The sequence below is a fragment of the Musa acuminata genome, chromosome BXJ3-11, assembly GCF_036884655.1.
Source record: "Musa acuminata AAA Group cultivar baxijiao chromosome BXJ3-11, Cavendish_Baxijiao_AAA, whole genome shotgun sequence".
In the NCBI taxonomy this organism is placed as follows: domain Eukaryota; kingdom Viridiplantae; phylum Streptophyta; class Magnoliopsida; order Zingiberales; family Musaceae; genus Musa; species Musa acuminata.
In genome coordinates, this window is record NC_088359.1 from 599142 (window position 1) to 617629 (window position 18488).

Genomic DNA, 18488 nt, shown 5'->3' on the forward strand with positions numbered 1-18488 from the left:
CTAACTTAGGCGGTACTATCCCTTGGGCTTGATAATATCACCCGTTAGGTTTGGTTTAGGTCACCGATTTAACCTTCTAACGGGCTCAATTCGACTTAGCTTGAAGCCCAATAATTTTTTTGATAAGTGCGTTTTGTTATGACTCAATATTAACTTAAATTAATCCAAAATAACATCAATTAAGACTTTGATAAATTATTCACATATCCGACACGTTTACAAAAGTTTTCGGTACGTTGTATATCCTTTCAATGCATTATCTAATTTTTTAGTATTTCATCGAAACTTTTAATATATCGTTCTTTTCTTCGAGATATTACTTATTATATCCGTACGTTAACTTTTTCACGACATCCAATCTTCCATCGTAATATTTAATCATTTTGACATAATATCCGAACCTTTAACACGAAGGGATCTCATGTTAACCGATCCTTGGCTCGATATTCAATGTTCCACGTACTAATTTTTTTATACAATATTCGACTCTCATATCTAATAGTTGGCTGGTTCGATTCTAAAAGCCAAAGTATTTTTCTGTATCAGTTATTTCAAAAGCATATTAATCCCATATAAACTTATCAATACGTTTCAACTGCCTTGTGATAGCTTAACAACTTGCCATGTGGCGTGATGTTGGGTGACATTGGATAGCAACCTGCCATGTGGTGTGATGTTGACTACCATGCCTTAACAACCTGGCATGTGGTGCGATATCGGTTGACGTGGTGGCTTAGCAACCTGCCATATGGTATGATATGGCTAGCAAGCTACCATATGGTTGAATGTCAGCTGACGTGGCTCAATAGTATATTAATCCATGACTCTTTTATTGAGATGAAGGCGCCCGTGGACGGTTTTCTTTTTCCTAATCATTTGTAACTATCAATAAGATAATGAAAAAAGAAACTCTTAATTTTCTTATCCCTTCCATAAAATAAAGAATATATAAACATTAATTTACACATAATACAACTCACTACAATAATGCATTCATTCAACATCTCTAGGTGTTCAATCACTCATCTTGTCCATCCAAAAGCCTGCTGTAGCATCCAACCTTGCCATTCCTGCTTCCCCAAAACCATGCCCGAATCCCAACTCCATCAGGCATCCAATCTCACCCTCACAGCTTGAGCTCATCCCCACCATCGCCGTGCTTCCCATGATCTCCTGTGGGAAGTCAAGCAGGTTGCACTGCAGCATTGCCATGTTCATAAAGGGGTTTGAGCTGCTGTCTTCTTGCCGTGGGAGTGTGGAGAATGATGAACCCAACTGTTCATGGCACACAACATCTGGCATAAGGAGGTCCAGTGGCGAAGAAGATGACCCCAAGGTGGGAGAAGAAGAACCAGTGTTCTCGTGCTCAGCCTCCCCTTTGCTTTTCTTAAACACCCGACAAAGAACCCAGTCCTCCTGCCACAAGAGAATTCACCAAACGGAGCCATGAACGCGCTGTTATGTGTCATCAGAGATAAGGTTGAGCTGACATGTACTGTTTCTGGAATACCATATTTGCACCACAAGAAGATACACATATGTGACCACATTTAAGAGTTGTGTAAGTTTTGGCATCTATTGCCTTCAGTTAAATAGCCCAAACAAAAACTAATCATTCTCTGTTATTTTTGGCATCTATCGCCTTAACTTAAATCATACTCTTTCTCATGTCCTTTTGCTATGATCTTACGTAACAAGTCTTATCTTCAAGAATTCATGTGATTATTTTCTAGCTACATCATTCTCCTAATACTGCCAACAGCTGCATCATGAAGTCCTGAAGAAAAAGGTTAAACCAGTTCACATCTACCATGAAAATTTGGTGTAAAAAGTATCATCATGGAAAGTATAAGATGGTTTCGCATGTCATTTTGCTATCATCTTACATAACAAGTGTCATCTTCAAGAATTGCTGTGATTATTCTGTAACTACAACAGTCACTTGTTAATGCCAACAACCACATCATGAAGTCCTGAAGAAAAAGATTAAACCAGTTCATATCTGGCAAGAAAATTTGGTGTAAAAAGTATCATCATAGAAAGTATAACATGGTTTCCAGATGTTTGTAGTAGGCAAATCTTTGTGATACGAATCTCTACCGCAACAAATGAAAGCTATATATGATATATGTATACCTTGGGGGGTGAATGAAGAACCAAGAAAAGAAGAGAGAGAACCAAGAAAATTTGATGTGGCTGAAGAACAAAGAAAAGAAGAGAGAGAGAGAAAAGGGCGAATTCTTGATCAAATGAAAGCTATATGTGATATATATATACCTTTGGGGGTGAATGAGGGTTCTCCATTCGGAACTCATGCATGATCCAGCCAGACTTTATTCCATTGGGAGCTCTACCTCCGTAGAACACCAGCGTCTTCCTCATCCCAACCTTCGCATGCGTGCTCGGCTCGTAAACCGTTCTATCTTTCCCGGTAGCTTTCCAGTAACCAGATCTGGTCGCCCGATTCGTGCGCGATCCGGTGGCGTACTTGCGGTCGCGGAAGCTGAAGAAGTACCACTCGTCGGCGCCCAGCTTAGCCACATCTACGACATATCCAAGACCACAGCTTAGCATAACATCAGTTCAATGAGCAAAGTAGGTCGATTTACCTGGAAGCTCCCATGGCTCGCGAGTGTGCAGATCCACCTCCACCATGGTCGCCTCCGAGGTGCTTTCGTTGATCACCTTCTTGTAGAGATAGTGACAGACCAGCTCCTCATCGCTGGGGTAGAACCTGAACCCTGGTGGCAACGTGAATTCTATGTCTCTCAGTCCCATCAGAGTAAGGCTTTTAATTTGCTGGTGCAGCAGGCAACCTACGAGAGCTTCAATTCTTGAGAGGAGGAGGTCTGGGAGCGTATATATATATTAACGATCCTGGAGTCTATCGTTTGCAGTAGAAGCGTGTGCAGCCGTCGCAGTCTCCGATTGGACGTCAACGGACTGATGCTTGTGCTGAAGGACTTGAGAAGACCGCAACAGCAAGAAATCTCGATATGGCAAAGGAGAAAAAGAAGACATCATCTCAAAGTTCATTGTCGAACACAGAATGGTTTTACGATATTTGAGGTTGCTATGTACGAGAAATAATTCTGACGAGATGACGGGGAGTTGGTATGAGGTAATAATTGGCCCCGTCGTCTACAATTATTCATGGTCACGCCGGGAGTGGGGTCTCATCTCTTTGTCCTCTTATCTGAGCCAAACAAGTCACGGGCTGTTCTTAACATGCATGCATGAGAACTAACACTTGATCACAGTAGAACAAGTACGATGGTTTTTATGTTGCCTAGTTTGATTTGGGAACAGAAACAAGTTATCCCAAATAAGTTGCTAATGTATTATTCGTAAGATCCATATATATACACTAATTAATAGCAAATGGACCAAAATGAGATCACGAGTCCATGTAATCCAAGCTGATACTTAATAATAATAACCTAGGCTGGATTCGGTTGTATGTGGATCCAATTCTCTTGATCAGTAGCCGCCAAATCTTGAAAGTACGCCTGTTAGATGTTGTCCCTTGCAAGTAAAACAAAATTCCATACTAATTGGATTTTGTAAAAGATAATTTAGTAAAGACAATATCTTTTAGTGGAGATAATGTCTAATCTTTAATTAGTCTCTGAGGGAACAGATTTGAAGTAAACACTGTTAAGTGTGATCTGAAGACAGATCGAGAGAAGATAGACAAGCATTTTGGAACTTCTCCAACTCTACCTCAGATGACGCAAGCAATGCCAAGCTAGAGAACCTGCTGCAACGAGATAGCACCCTGCATGCAAGAACAAAGATGACGCTGCAGAGGAGATCCAATGAAGTGTCTTATGTAATCAAACACCATTGCTTTTCCACAGGGAAAGGAGAAGAGGATCACACCTATAGGTTTCCCAATGGCTGATGCACCGAAAAGAGTGACACTTTGTCCTTGTTAGGCTCACTGATGAGGTGTAGCATGGCTCTCCATTAGTTTGGGTGTGGATGGAGGAGGATAGAGTTCAAGAAGCACATCTTGGATAAGGAAATGAGATGCAATTATTAAGCACCATGATTGGGGACTTTGATGGTTTCTCCATTCGGACAGCCAATGGAGCTCAGGCTTTGTACAAAGAGTGATGGCTCCGTTCTCCTTCCCTAGAAATTTCAGGTAGAACACATTGGCGATGAGTCCCTCATTGGCCAACCCTCCTCCTCGTGCTGTCACCCGGCTCCCAATCATAATCAGCTCAATCATTCTGCGATAGCATCATGAGCAACTAATTCAACATGGTTGGCAATCCACCGATCGCCCGGTCGCTGTTCGATCGATATAGAACGATCGATGACGATGTCGATGGATTCCTGATGGACCACTCATCTTGCTCCTCACTGTCACAAAATGACATACTCATCATTGTCTTTGTCTCCATCACTGGAACAAACAATTTGTATCGATTAATGCAAGGGCGATTAACTGCATCGCAATCGAAATTACAGAGTGATTATAACAAGCACCAAACAGATTTGATTGTTTTGCATCAGCAGCAACAGCTATGCATGGATCTAAACATTCTGTGGCAGGATGGATGATCCAAAAGCTGTGACAAAAGAGTTGAAGATAGAGAGAGTTGCATTTTATCCCACTAAGGGAGACCAAGTAAAGAAATTTGCATCATTATTCTTTCTCTAAGATCACTCGTCGGATGGCTATGTTCCATTAAATGGATGTCAATTCTTGAAAAGTTGTGTGCGCATGGGTAGCTCAGCTGCTAAAGGATGCCTATGATTGAGCTTTCAACAAGTTGTAAGCTCTTTTATCTATCAGATGGACAAGCTGATGCAGCTTCCTTGTCAAAGGTCTAATCATTCAGTGTGTATCTCCTCCTATTTAGCTCACAGTTGTTGTTGGTTAAGCCATTATTTATATTTATATATACATGATGAATTTTATTTGCCTGCTATTTATTGTTCATAGGATATAAAAAATGAAAAACTAGTTTGTTTTGAAGCATATTATCCAATTTCATCCATCTAAGCCAACATCTTATTCTCTTTGAAGGACTAACATGACTATGAATTCTTGGGATATAATCTATGCGCTTTCTTAGTTTGAAGGCATAACTTTCAGATTTACATATGATGATGTAAACTCTGCCGATCATTCCAATGCAAGAGAATGATAGAAGTGCTGGCAGCTATTGAGCTACAAAGAAACAAAAAAAATGCTACTCTAATCTCAATGAATGATCATAAATCTGATACTTGTGAGTTCAGTGAAGTCCTCTGTTTTAATTTCCACATCATACTTGTTTAAGATTAAAAAGAGTCTCCTCACTGAATGGTATTATAATCAATTATCAGAGGAATGGCATCATCCTTGCCGACAACTAATATATTATGAAGATATTTGAAGACAGCATCATAATAATTTGAGAACATTTTGTGGAATTAGCTACCGAGATTATAGCTAACATCCATTCATTGGTTTCCTTGAAGAATGCATGACATCCCAAATAATTAAGTTAATGACAAAGAACAACTTGGAATGATGCAAACACATCCCAACCCAATGACAATCCGGTAGAACAACCCGTGATCAAGTATGTGGCTCAGTCGAATGCTTGGACTACTTGTAACCAGCACATACAATACAACATGTCATTGTGCTAAGCATTAATGGTCATCCATGCCAACAAGCTCAAATGGTTGTGATCAATCATTCTCTTGAAAGAGATTGGCTACTTACTGCCTCAGGACTAAAATATTTGCACAAGTAAGCCAGTAATGGTTTGGTTTCATCAAAACACTGTCTTGATAACTTGGGAAGGTGGCAAAGTGTTGTCTGCAAGCATTGTTTTATGCTGACTGTGCTGAAAGTGAAGCACAGATGTACTTGTTGAGGGAGTTCACAGTTGGGAATTTGGTTAGAAGAAGTGGCTGATTATGTTGAAGTCACAAGATTACTGAGAGTGAGTCACAACAACAGCTAGCAGTCAAGAATAATAAGATTACAAACTAGAAAGATGCAATTAAGGTGTTACTAAGGCGAAAAGCAAGCGAATTTTCTGACATCCACAGGATTTAATGCTTTGGATTTAGTCAAAAGGATGAGATGTTGCAGATGTATACTGATTTGTTTCTTCAAGATACCATTGAACTATATATCTTTCTCATGAGATCAGGAGGTACTGTCCCACAGTTGATGAACAAGAGGAAAGAAAGTGGACAAACAAGATCTTATGCACAATAAAGAGAGCAATACATCAGGAAGAAGTAATGGAGAAGCTGCAACCTGGACACCTTGGTAACAAATCTGAACACACCAATGTCCTCAGCCCCTTCTCAATTAATGGGTCCAAGGAAAGTGACTTCTGTATCATAGTTGATTTTATGGTGTTATGCCTGATGTCAACGTCAATTATGGGTTACAAATGTTCTGTAAAGTCCAAAGAGTGAAATTATGGTAGACTTTTTATTCACACCATAAATCTGAGACAGACTTTCATGGAGGTCAATCTACTATGAATTGCTAAATAAGACTAGGAAAATGTATTTGGAGACACATGAATAGAATAATTTCCACTAGTTTTGATGGATGATTCTGATAGAAGATCATGATAAAAACATACATGTAATAATATCCCTATATTACTTACATTCTCAATAAATCTATGATTTGAGGGTCGTCGACAATAATTGAGCTTTTGATTCATGCATCGAACTTCTCCTGTTTTAATCACACTCTCCATTGTAGCCTTTGTTCGACTTCCTCTACTTTATTGTTTTGCTCGGTGGTCTTTCTTAATGGTTCAATCACTGCAGAGATTTAACCATCGGAGCCTGGTTGCTGTGGTTTCTACTGCACCTATACTATTGCTACCGTGGCTTTCGCTATAGCTACCGTGGGACCGACGATCAACTATACAAGCATTTGCTTCGCTTCGAATTCAAGGCTACCAACAACAAAGCTGAATACGAAGCACTATTGTCGAGGCTCCGCCTCACTCAAGAATTACATGTGGGACTTCAAGTCTTCAATGACATGCAGTTGGTGGCAAGCCATATTAGCGTGTTGAGAAACCTTAATAGAGCATCACATATACAGCGGAAAACAAAACCAAAAATCTAAATTTTTCAAAGAAAAATATCTAGTGGTCGTGTGAAGATTAATATGCGAGAAACCACAAAAACCAAAAAATATATCTATCATTTGTTAGATGTAATATCTGGGGAGATTATATATCCTCGAAAAAACTAAAATCAACTATCTTCCTCTCTAGCGGTGATCCGCATGGCAGATGTGGTGACGATGCTCCTCAAATCGCAGTATAATCTTCTTCTCCATGCGTACCACAAGAATGCACTATCTTAAAGAAGGGACTGACCCTTTTTGCTATCCATATGCCCCAAACAGGGGTTATCAATTGAGGAGGAGAGGAGAGAGAAGAGAATAAGAGAGGCGATCAAGAGAAGACTAGCCTATGCGGTCCCTCCTATTTATAGAGATTCCTACCACTTAACCCTAATGGATCATACTTTATTGTGTACTAGATCTTTATCCAATTACCCAAGCCTCTTGAATTAGTGAATCGCTATCCAATAATCTCTTATTGGCTCTTGTTGGATCTCATCCATAAAATCCAATAATATAGCGAATCTTGCATCTCGGCCAAACAATATTCGAGTCGTGCACTTTAGCCAACTAGTGCTCGAGTTATGCATCTCGACTAATCATGAGCTCGAGTCATACATCTTGGCCAATCATGAACTCGAGCTACGTGTCATGACTAATCAGTGCCAAGTTATGCATCTCACTAGGTCAACGCTAGAGTCGCTCGAGTCATGCATCTCGGTTAGATAAAGCCGGAACTACAAATCTCGGCCGGATAAAAGGTTGATAGTGGCAGGTAAAGAAAATGAAGGTGGGGTGCCCAACTCGAAGGCGATCTACGACAAAGAGGCTCATGCACCCAGCGGAGCTACGGATCTAGCCGAAGAAAGCACCAAGCCATACATCAAGCCCCTCCACGAGAAAACTGTCGAGCCTCTTTGGGGGGGGGGGCAAGAATGATAGGGCATATTCTAGCATCTCCCCCACAACCACAATTGATCGCCATGTCAGAGCCAACGTGGCGCCTTAAAGTTGACATGGCACACGTGCCAATGTGACACCTCAGACCTATATGAGACAGTCGCCTGCACTCGCGCCATCAATACAAACCTGTATGAGACAACCATTGTGCTCGCACTGCCTAAGGCTATACAAGATGATGCCACATTGTACGAAGCTGCTCGGGAATGCATGAAGCGACATTACACATCATAGAGTTATGCAAGTTGGTCAGCACTGTGCACAGTGTATAGGCCGACCACCCAAGGCATCGGCGGCCATTAATGAATCGTGTACAACCGTCTCTCGATAGTGGGTATAAAAGCCGATCTCCTGGCCAATGCCAAGGATCAAATCTTAAACACTCAAGACTCCCCTAACACCACCATACTAACTTAAGCTTCGGACGGGTTGAGTCAGGAATCCCCCTCCTAACATCAACTTTCTGTGCAGGAAGGTGACGCTGAAGCAGAAATCTAAGTCCCTACTCTATCTTGGGGATGATGCTCTGACCCAACCTATCACTGACCCTCTTGCCTCAAAAATCTACGTGGACGACCTTGTATTCTTAGGATCAAACTGAGCCATACTGACTCCCCAATCACAGCGTGAAGTTGCACAATATTTTTAGGCAGCACTAAAGCGGGAATCTAAGTCCTTGCTCTATCTCAGGTTGATCCAATGGAGAGTGCTCTAACCCGACCTGTCATCGACCCCCTCGCCTCAAAAATCCACATGAATGATCTTATATTCTTGGGATCGAGCCGGGCCACTTATGTTCTCAGGATCGAGCCCAACCACGACGTGAAGTTTAGACAACAGGCTTGATTTCTTTTCCTTGTAAAGTTGGTATCAGTTCGTTCCCCTCCATTAAAGGTGAAGAAAAATATCATTTCAGGTCATTAAATGGAACGGTGAAGAAAAAAACATGTAGCACATACTTTTTATATATTTTCATAATGTAACGCATCCTTACATGAAACATACATTACACTTTGATTCTTTAGAATGAAAAGTATGATAACATTTTGGGTTTCAAAGCGGTCATATAAATTTTTGATATTGTAGGAGAACATATATTAATCCGTGGAAATCTAATCATATCTCGTATGTGATAATTTGTGACTAGTACATCTTGACTTTGCTTGTGATCGGATATTTTGTGTTCGTTAATTTCAGCTACGGAATTTTCAATAGTAATACCATTTAACATGTTTAGTGAAGGCATGCTTTGCCAACTTTGTGATGAGTCCTCATCACTAAGTCAACCTACCATGGCTGTGTTCACCCTTCAGTCAACCACTAAGGTTTCGATCAACATGTCGAGTGACATCTTTTCACAGTTGGTGTTATTTTTTATCATTTGTACAAATTACACTCTCACTCTATGATTTCTATGACTTCCTAGAAATTATTACTTGCTATTAATTGTTGGGGGAAATATCTCCATATAAACAAACCATAAACATCAACAATCAAATACAATTTGGAAAGGCCCAATGCTAGATTTACATATTAAATAAAAATTTATTTAATTCTTTTACCATAGAAGAATAATAAATTACAATCAATATTTCTCTTTCCTAAGCTTGACCCAAATCTAGTCCTAAAATCTCTTGTATGTCATCTCATATAAATCCTTTAAAAAATCATCTAAAAGGATCTATTGTGATGGTACTGATTCTTTGTTATCTTTGCTGCGAACCATCGAAGCACATCATCTTTACGTTGCTTCTTGCTACATCGATGAAAACAAAGCATCTGATGCGGGACTGATGACCCCTTTGACCAAGTATGTTTCTGAACCAATAGGATGTTGGGAGTACCTTCTTCCCTGTACCTTTCCCCAGTTGTATTGATTGCAGTCACATGACCATTAATGTAGGAAGCAAACATTCAACGCCTAGTGTTCATAAACAATCTCAAAGCCGGCAAATGCGACTCATCTCTCGCCATGATCGGCACTTCGAGCTTTGGAATCTCTCTGGGGCATGGGAAAACGTTTGAATGAAGTGAAACGAAGCCCGGTTTCCCATGCACCATTTTACTTGCTTGATAAGAGAGTGTGGTGGGCAGCATTGTTAGGGAGCTACGATCGCACCTTTTGATGCTCTTGAAATGTAGGCATTGAAAGGGAGAGTGTTCCTTAAAACAGCAAGCTGTGAGTGGTATTAATTAATCTCAGCTGACTCTTGCATTTATCATACAATTCCTTCATGGCTGGTTGGTCAATTACCAGAAGTTCTTTTAGGTCAGTAAGTTGACATAGGCCTTGCAGAATTTTTCTGTGATATTAGCTTTGATGTGATTTCAAGTTTCCATCTGGAAATGCTACCACATTTGCTGCTTTGCTTGAAAAGAACCAGTAAATAGCTACTTATATAAATAAAATTATCGGACTGCTATCATGATCCATTTAAATAACTGATTGTAGAGTAGACATGAAGTTATGGATATTATTTAGAGTAGTAAAGTAGAGAAAGAGAGAAAAAAGGGATAATCATTTCGAAAAGATCGACGTCCTTCTAAGGTTTATTAAAAGATTAAAAAAATATTTTATTTATTGTTAAAAAAAATAAATACATTCCTATTTATAGAGTTCAAACTCTTAATAAATAAATAAATATCAAATAAATTTATATTTGATTCTTAATAAATTTAATAAAATATTATTTAAAACTTAGAAAATGAAGGAACCTTAACAGTATAAATGTCAAGCTTTACTACTGCTCTCAGTGTAGGGTTCTACTGCTATAGAAGATGATGCAATGTACTGTTTCATCTGAGACTACCTACTAGCTATAATCATCATCTTGACAAACGGAAATCTCACTAGAGCTAAAGATAAAATCATGAGTTTTGGAGATGTACGAAACTCCCTTTACATTCTTTTCTTTGCAAAGCAGCACCTCCAACAGCATCGCAATCAGTAAGAAATTTCAAGAAAAATGGACATATGGAAGCATAAGTTTAGAAGGAGAAGAAGAAGATGGCAAGGCAACAGGATTAGAGGAAAACATGCACTTTTATTTGTTCCCAAAAGCAGAATTCCATGAAAAGAAAGAACCAAAAATGAACTCGGGCAAGCAGTAGAGAGAGAAGAGAAGCTGTCATTTTAACTTAGAGAAGGCGAGCAAGAAGAAGAATCCACCTCCAAAGACTACATCATCTCTTGTTGTTCTCGGCCACATCCACTGCGGGTCTTGCCACATGAAATGCCACATTGCAGCATCTGGAACTTCTCTTCCGTGAGAGGGCGAAGCAAGAGCAAGAAAGACACGCATATACATACACACACACGGGATCATACTTCATCTGTTGTGAAGCGGATTCGCGCCGGTGGGAACCTTCCTTTTGTCTTCTCCTATCAGCTCACTCTCGTTAAGATGGTTCTGATGGCTGTCAAACGCAGTCGGCGGGACCGAGACCGAGAGAGCAGCCAGGTCGAGGAAGGCGGCACACCGAGCGCCCTCCGCCACCAATGACGAGCGCAGAAAAGCTGGTCGCGCGACGACCATCATCGTTACCACCACCAGCAGCACCGCCGCTCTTCCTCCCCCAACAAACGGGATCATGATATGGTGGGCTTCACAAGATCAACCGCATGCATGAACTCCTCCTGAGACTTGTAATTATCTGAGGTCAAAGCCCGTAGGGTGGGCAAAAGCCGGTGGAGGAAGGCGAATTGTTGCAGTCATTTTTAAGTGATTATTTACTACGAGGGTCATCGCAGTCTGGTGCTGAAACTTCCGTGGCCGGCGGATCCGATGGAAGTGGGCGATCACGTGAGCAGACCGGCATGATTCTGGGAACTCTCCAATTTGCTTTCTTTATAGTTTGTAGTCATCCCTCCAACTCGTTTCACCTTTTTCTTCTCATCTGTTCTTCTACGTTTCTTAATGCTTTTAGCTTGATTATTCATTCATTAAATTGAAGAAGAGTCTGAAACATCAGTTTGGGTAAGCCATTAATCACATTTCAAAAGTGGTGGGATGACCAAAAACCAACAAATGTGATAAGGGACTCGAGCAAAAATAAGTTATTTATGAATATAATTAAAATTTATTATTAGATTGTGTGTGTATCAATTGCATCTCATCTCAGGGGATTATGAATATAATAAATTTTCTAAATACCTATAAATAGACAAGATCTCTAGGCTTAGGATACATTTAAGATATTATAGTTTCTCTCTCAATTTTCGTGTTCCATCAATTTAAGTGATCCTATGAAATGATAGAAAAATAGTAGAAGGATAGTCTAGTTTTCCTCGTAGATTGATAGTGATTTTAGATCGATGTCTTTACAGATCACACAAGATTATTTTCATATGGTATCAAAAGGTAATCATCGTAAAATCGAAATCAATCCTAATATAAATTTTTTTTTTACATTACATATAGAATCACTTGGTTCACAATCACTGCAAGACTCATTAAAAATAGAACTCAACAGCTCTACATTGAGGTTAATGGTTGACCCCAAGAACAAGACAAGTGTATGAGAAAATGGTTAATGTACTCATTATTATTGCTCTTGGATTCTCTTCTCGAGATGGTTGAAATGCTCAACTAGTTGATCGATCAGGGACATATACCTTCAGCCCTTTCCCTCACTTTCTCATCCTCCTATAGAAACAAGGAGTCCCTCTCCATTTGTTTGTCGTCAAACTCTGTGCATGGAATCACTGCCTCAGAAATACTACTATTTCAAATGACTTCAGTTTCCTCTCACAATGCTGTGGTTCTACTCAAAACAGATCATGCAATCAAACAAAGGAAGCTATTTTGTGATTCCAGTCGAAACACATGAAGCAGTCAAACAGAGAGAGCGCGACAAATTCCCACTACGAAATGGTAGCCAGGCATTCTCGCAAACGACTCATCGTCACAAAGCCGATGCCACAGACGGTGAATCGGCTCTTCGACCATAACAGCAACAACATATCCACAATTCCTTGATTGCCCAAAATCATCTTCGAGCGCATATGTGGGAAAATTTAGATCGATCTGAAATCAGTTTTTGCCGTAAAATGTTGGTCAGAATTGACGAAAAAAAAAACTTGTTTTGTGTGCTTTTAACAGCCAATTGCGTGAATAATAATAACCAATCGAGACACACCGAGAGTCAGCCGAAGAAGATTGGGTTCGTCGAGGCCAATCGCCGCCGTCGCGCAATGTTATCGACGGTGATTGGGTTCGTCGAGGCCAATCGCCGCCGTCGCCCAATGTTGTCGACGGTGATTGGGTTCGTCGAGGCCAATCCCCGCCACCGCGCACCCCCCCAATGCGACCTACCGACTGATAACCGTCACTCGCCTTGCAAGCAAAACCTCCGTGCGTTGTTATTGGCTTCGGTCCACCAACAAAATAGGCCGGGTTGGTGGGTCCCTATGCCAAACCCAATCCCACGCCTCTCCGCCGCTCTCGCCTTATCCCCAATCGCTTGATCTCCTCCTCCGCCACATCCTCCGATCTCCTCCGCTTCGGTTCTAATCCCTATCCAAAAATCCATTACTTAAGAGAGTCTGTTTCCTTTTTCCCCCATTGCCTCCCACTGCGGTTGAGGGGGTCTCTTTTTGTTCCTTATCCTCTTTTAGGGTTTCTTCCCCGCCCTTCATGGCTCTGATTCTGGAAGCTCTGGTTGAAATCTCGCGGAAGCCCAACTTCGCGGACGTCGCCGTGGAGCTCGCGATGTTCGCCGCCCCCCTCTGGATCGCCGTCCTCGCCGGGCTGCTTCTTGGATGGGCGTGGCGGCCAGGCTGGGCTGCCGGGCTGGTTCGCGCGTTGAATCCCGAGTCCGCGCCTCCCCCTCAGCCGTCGTGTTCTGCTGGCCCCGACTCGTCCGTGGCGACGGCGCCGACGAAGGCGGACGGTGATAGGTAGATGTTTTGACCTTTGGTCGAAGTTTGATTCCTTTCTCTTCTTCTTTGGCCAAATCGTGTCCTTTTGGGGGTTCGCAGGAGCGAGAAGCTGGCGGTCACCGAGGAAGACTTGGAGCACCTGTGTCGGCTGGTGGAGGTGACGGATGGGGGCCCGGTGTGGCACAAGATGATGGACAAGTCCTTGCCCAACATGAGGTATCTAGCGTGGCGGAGAGATCCTGAGGTAAAAGCTGCAACTTGTACATGCGAATACTTTGGTCACTGAAAGTTGGATGTATGTTCTTCCGGTCGAGAATTTATGTAATTGTTGTTTCGTTGTTCGTGATAATGCCCTTTCGAGGATGCACTGGGTCAGTTGGCATAATTTGGTGTTTTCATGCTAGACGGGTCCGCCGCAGTACCGTAGCAGCACTGTATACGAGGACGCAACACCGGAAATTCTGAGGGATTTCTTCTGGGATGACGAGTTCCGGATCAAGAATGGTTGGGATGATATGCTCCTCCAGCACACCACACTGAAGGAGTGCCCAACGACAGGGACGATGGTGGTTCAATGGGTTCGCAAGGTATGAATCATGATGGATTTTTTTTACAAATGCAGGGACTGATTTTACTGCTTGTCATGTTTGTTTATCATCTTTCTTTCTGTGCAGTTTCCTTTCTTTTGTAGCGATAGGGAGTATATCATTGGACGCCGCATATGGGAATCAGGAAGGACTTACTACTGCATAACAAAGGTAATGAAAAGATGTTTCCAACGCATATGAGAATGAATGTTGTCATCTCTGGACAATGGCTTTTGCTCTTTGCACATAACTAAATTTGATGCATAAAATGAGCTAAATGCTATTTCAACAAGGGATGTGAAAAAACATGATGCCATTATTTCAGTTGATGAAGAGAGTATTGCGATAATTTATGAACCTAGAGAAACACCAAATGGAGCCCCCCTAAAAAATTTTAATTAGAAATATGCTTACTAACCTGTGTAGGTTACATGGTGGATAGGATACCAGTCAGAATGCTTGTCGGATTCATGTTTCTATTTCATTGAGGTATCAAGTTTTTGGATAACTATTGAAAAGTAATCATTTAGGGATATCACAGAGGTACTTTACTTATTTTGTGGACTTGATGTTTTCTGAATATTGATCTTTTAATGATGGACAAGAAAGATATGCAATTGGATCGTGCTCAAGTATGTAGGATGGTAATACAACTAATAAAAAAAAATTATCTACCATATATCTAAAAGACTAAACACTGGAAGATTGACTACTTGTATGCTCTTATAATTTCTAACTATATTTCCTATCATTATGAAATTATACCAAAGCCTTTCTAACATTCAATAAAAGACTTTGCCATGGCTATCGTACATCTGATTTAATTTCAGTTGGAATTAAGAAGGAAGAAGCATATGACTTATTACTGTGTTGGGGAAGCATGAAATGAGTTTTGCCAGAATTAACTTCAAGAACCACATCTACTCTCTTGATGAGGATAAGAGGATTCATTCATGATAAATGGGAAGAGGAACCATGGAACCATTAGGGAGAGTAGTAAAATAGGCAAATGTTGTTGGTTCGAGAAGACAGTAATAGGATTCTCCTTTTAAATGTCAATTGCTTTTATTTTAAATAGCCAGTGGAAGTGAATGGTACTTAAAGGTCATCCTATATCAAGGGTCTGCAGCTGGAGGTCATCCTAGTACAATTGACAAAAAGCTGCAGATAATCCACCAATTAATTATTGTGTCATAACCATTGTCACAAATGAACAGTGAGAAATTTTTAGAAGCACCAAAGTGTTGTAATTTCAGATACATTATAAAGTAGAGACGGTATTGAGCATCAGATCATTTTCAATAAAGCTACTGATGATTTTATCCTTTCATAAATTTTGGATTATTATGTCTTTGGAATTAAATTTCTTTCTGATGAATAGGTTAGCAATGCTTGTTAGTTTACTTGTTATCATATACTATAATCCATAACTAACACTTCTAATTGTCAAGCATCTGTGGCTTGTGATGCCACATATCATTTCTTTTTATTGCAATTTTTCATATATTTTCTCTTTTGTTTCCAAAATCTGACATAGGAGTGTATGAGTATTATTTATAATGATTGAATTTCATGCTTCATTGAAGAAAACTGAATGTAGTTTGTGGAAGTAATGGTATATGATAGAGGGAAGTGAAGAAATCTTACATGCAATGAACATAAATTAATGTGTGATAAATTCCAAGCAGAATGATTATATGATGATATTGGTTGTTTGGTTGTTTTCTTTGATGCATCTGTCATCCTTAGCTGATGCATCTGGTTGTACACATTCAGTTCAATCAAGGTGTTAAATAACTTGAATACAAATGTGTAGCTCTTATTTTATTATTGAACTTGTTGGTACAATTTTCTTATGCATCTCTAGTAGCTTTGATACTGTAATATCATCTTAAGATTAGCTTGTTAAGGTCCAGAATGTGCTGAAGCACCTGCTTCAGCACCAAAGTTGAATTACATGTAACAGAACTTGCGATTTGTGTTTTATCCCAAGCGAGAAAATGATTTCTGTTTTAGGAGAATATCTTATCAGTAAGGTTTTTTGGAATTATGTTTTGATGATCAATAGCTTTATTCTCTGTTGTTTGTTTGGCCTCCATAGTTATCCAAAATTAATTAATAGAATTTGTTTTTTCAGTATTAATTAATGCAAATTCACTAATTAATCACTTAGTTTATTAATGTGTTTTTCAAAATAAATCATTGACATAGACTTTAAAAACCTTATTAATGATATAAAATTCTTAATTAATGCCTTATAATTAATAAAAATAACATAGGATGTCAAGAATCTCAAGCTTTTCCTCAATACCAATTTGTTAACTGAAAATCTTCTTAAATAAAGCTAAATTCAGAAGCTTTTAGTAAGAAGTTCTTCAGGAATTTTCTTTTGATTCTATTAACTTTGTTATCGAGAAAGGCATGAATCTGAATTTTTCTATTCTTTGTGGCCATTATGGTCATCATAATTTTGTGATTGTTGCAACTTAACCTGCCTGGTACAACTTTTGTTCATTTACAGCAGATCGGTCTGCTGCATTCCTCTGACACTTTCCATGGTATTTAGATTTGTACTTGTGATTGCACAATTGCTGGAGCAGCTGCTTGAGTCCTAGCATGGTGTAAGCTTGAAAAATGAGCTTTAATTTGTGTGTTCTTCCACTAAAATGGGAACAAATACAGCAACATATTTCCCAAGGTGAATGTGACATTTGAATTGACCAATCTCCCATTGTATTATCTTTTAGGGAATCCCATGCTTGGATGTACCTAGGCGCAACAAACCAAGACGCGTTGACTTGTATTATTCGAGCTGGTGCATTCGTCCAGGTAAGGAGCTATTCATAGGTTTGTTTTTCATCAGCAAGTAGATAACAGGTGGTCACATTCACTTTTTTGTGCTTCATATCCAGCTGAATCAAAAAGAGATGGTCAGATGACTGCCTGCGAGGTTCTTCTGTTTCACCATGAGGATATGGGCATTCCATGGGAAATTGCAAAGCTGGGAGTTCGGCAGGGTATGTGGGGCTGTGTCAAGAAGATCGAACCTGGCCTGCGAGCCTACCAAGCTGCCAGGAGGACCAACGAACCACCATCGCGGTTTGTTTTCATGGCACAGATCAACTCCAAGATTGATGCCGAGCAGTTGAGATCATTTGAGATCAGCAACGATGCATCAGCTGAGATTGTGGAAGCAGAGAAACAGAACTTGGCCTGTAGCATACCCAAGATCCTTCTGGTTGGTGGTGCTGTAGCCATGGCCTACACCCTTGACCATGGCCTGTTGACAAAGGCTGTCATTTTTGGAGTTGTGAGAAGGTTTGCCAAGATTGGGAAAAGATTGTGATCTGGAGTGAAAAATCTGTAGATGAATATATAATTAAGCATCTCTGCGCACCAATTACCATTGTGTTTACAGTCTTCCCCTCTCATGTGACGAGGTTGTAGAAGTAGATGCAAATAGAAAGACATTCTGAACCTTTTTGAAAAGAAATCCCAAAAACAGAGCATCATTTCATCCTCTATTACTTTGTTCCGTCGGTATCTCATGTGCTTCTTGTGGTCTACATTGTAAAGGTGTACGTGGCCTTCTCAGTTTCATTGATTTCTCAGCAAGCAGCAGTCCGGAAGAACTCACAGGTTTGTGGCCGGGGAGATGCGATGTTGATGTGTCGAGTATCCTCCTCCTCCTCTCTCTCTCTCTCTCTATTTTGTAATTGATCCAGAGAAGATTCATCAGATTTATGTGAGAAAAATGTCCCATCAGATTTATATGAGAAAAATGTGTACAAAAGAGTTTGGAAAGTGATGAGAATCCATTCAATTATGATTGCAAATGGCATCATTATATTGTGAAAAAGGCATTTGTAATAGATTGACAATGGACATCAGAAAAATTGTTCTTTTGCGGAATTATTCCTTTCTTCACAGACATTGCAAAGTAGGG

The 18488-nt window shown here is 40.2% G+C and overlaps 2 protein-coding genes and 1 long non-coding RNA gene across 3 annotated transcripts; 1 reads left to right on the forward strand and 2 right to left on the reverse strand.

Annotated features, from left to right (window-relative positions):
- Positions 1-894: 894 nt before the first annotated feature.
- Positions 895-3041, reverse strand: LOC135653449 (NAC domain-containing protein 21/22-like). The gene is made up of 3 exons (XM_065175438.1): positions 2610-3041; positions 2278-2543; positions 895-1416 (listed from the first exon to the last, which is right to left on the reverse strand). The coding sequence occupies exons 1-3, from the start codon at positions 2776-2778 to the stop codon at positions 1015-1017; spliced, it is 837 nt and encodes a 278-aa protein (XP_065031510.1). The 5' UTR covers positions 2779-3041; the 3' UTR covers positions 895-1014.
- A 9404-nt stretch (positions 3042-12445) lies between these two features.
- LOC135653067 (uncharacterized) lies at positions 12446-13428 on the reverse strand. The gene is made up of 2 exons (XR_010502291.1): positions 13214-13428; positions 12446-13101 (listed from the first exon to the last, which is right to left on the reverse strand). It is a non-coding gene; the product is annotated as an uncharacterized LOC135653067 (long non-coding RNA).
- A 147-nt stretch (positions 13429-13575) lies between these two features.
- Positions 13576-18066, forward strand: LOC135653066 (uncharacterized). The gene is made up of 6 exons (XM_065174517.1): positions 13576-13973; positions 14055-14199; positions 14360-14542; positions 14630-14713; positions 17290-17371; positions 17455-18066. Exons 1-6 carry the CDS (start codon positions 13711-13713, stop codon positions 17886-17888), a joined length of 1191 nt encoding a protein of 396 aa, XP_065030589.1. The 5' UTR covers positions 13576-13710; the 3' UTR covers positions 17889-18066.
- Positions 18067-18488: the final 422 nt, after the last annotated feature.

Coding starts and splice junctions, on each gene's coding strand:
- LOC135653449 (XM_065175438.1), bottom strand. CDS start 2,778: ATGGGACTGAGAGACATAGAATTCACGTTGCCACCAGGGTTCAGGTTC. Junction 2,544..2,609: donor CGAGCCATGGGAGCTTCCAG/GTAAATCGACCT, acceptor GATATGTCGTAG/ATGTGGCTAAGCTGGGCGCC. Junction 1,417..2,277: donor ACCCTCATTCACCCCCAAAG/GTATATATATAT, acceptor CTCTTGTGGCAG/GAGGACTGGGTTCTTTGTCG.
- LOC135653066 (XM_065174517.1), top strand. CDS start 13,711: ATGGCTCTGATTCTGGAAGCTCTGGTTGAAATCTCGCGGAAGCCCAAC. Junction 14,200..14,359: donor CGTGGCGGAGAGATCCTGAG/GTAAAAGCTGCA, acceptor TTTTCATGCTAG/ACGGGTCCGCCGCAGTACCG. Junction 17,372..17,454: donor GAGCTGGTGCATTCGTCCAG/GTAAGGAGCTAT, acceptor CTTCATATCCAG/CTGAATCAAAAAGAGATGGT.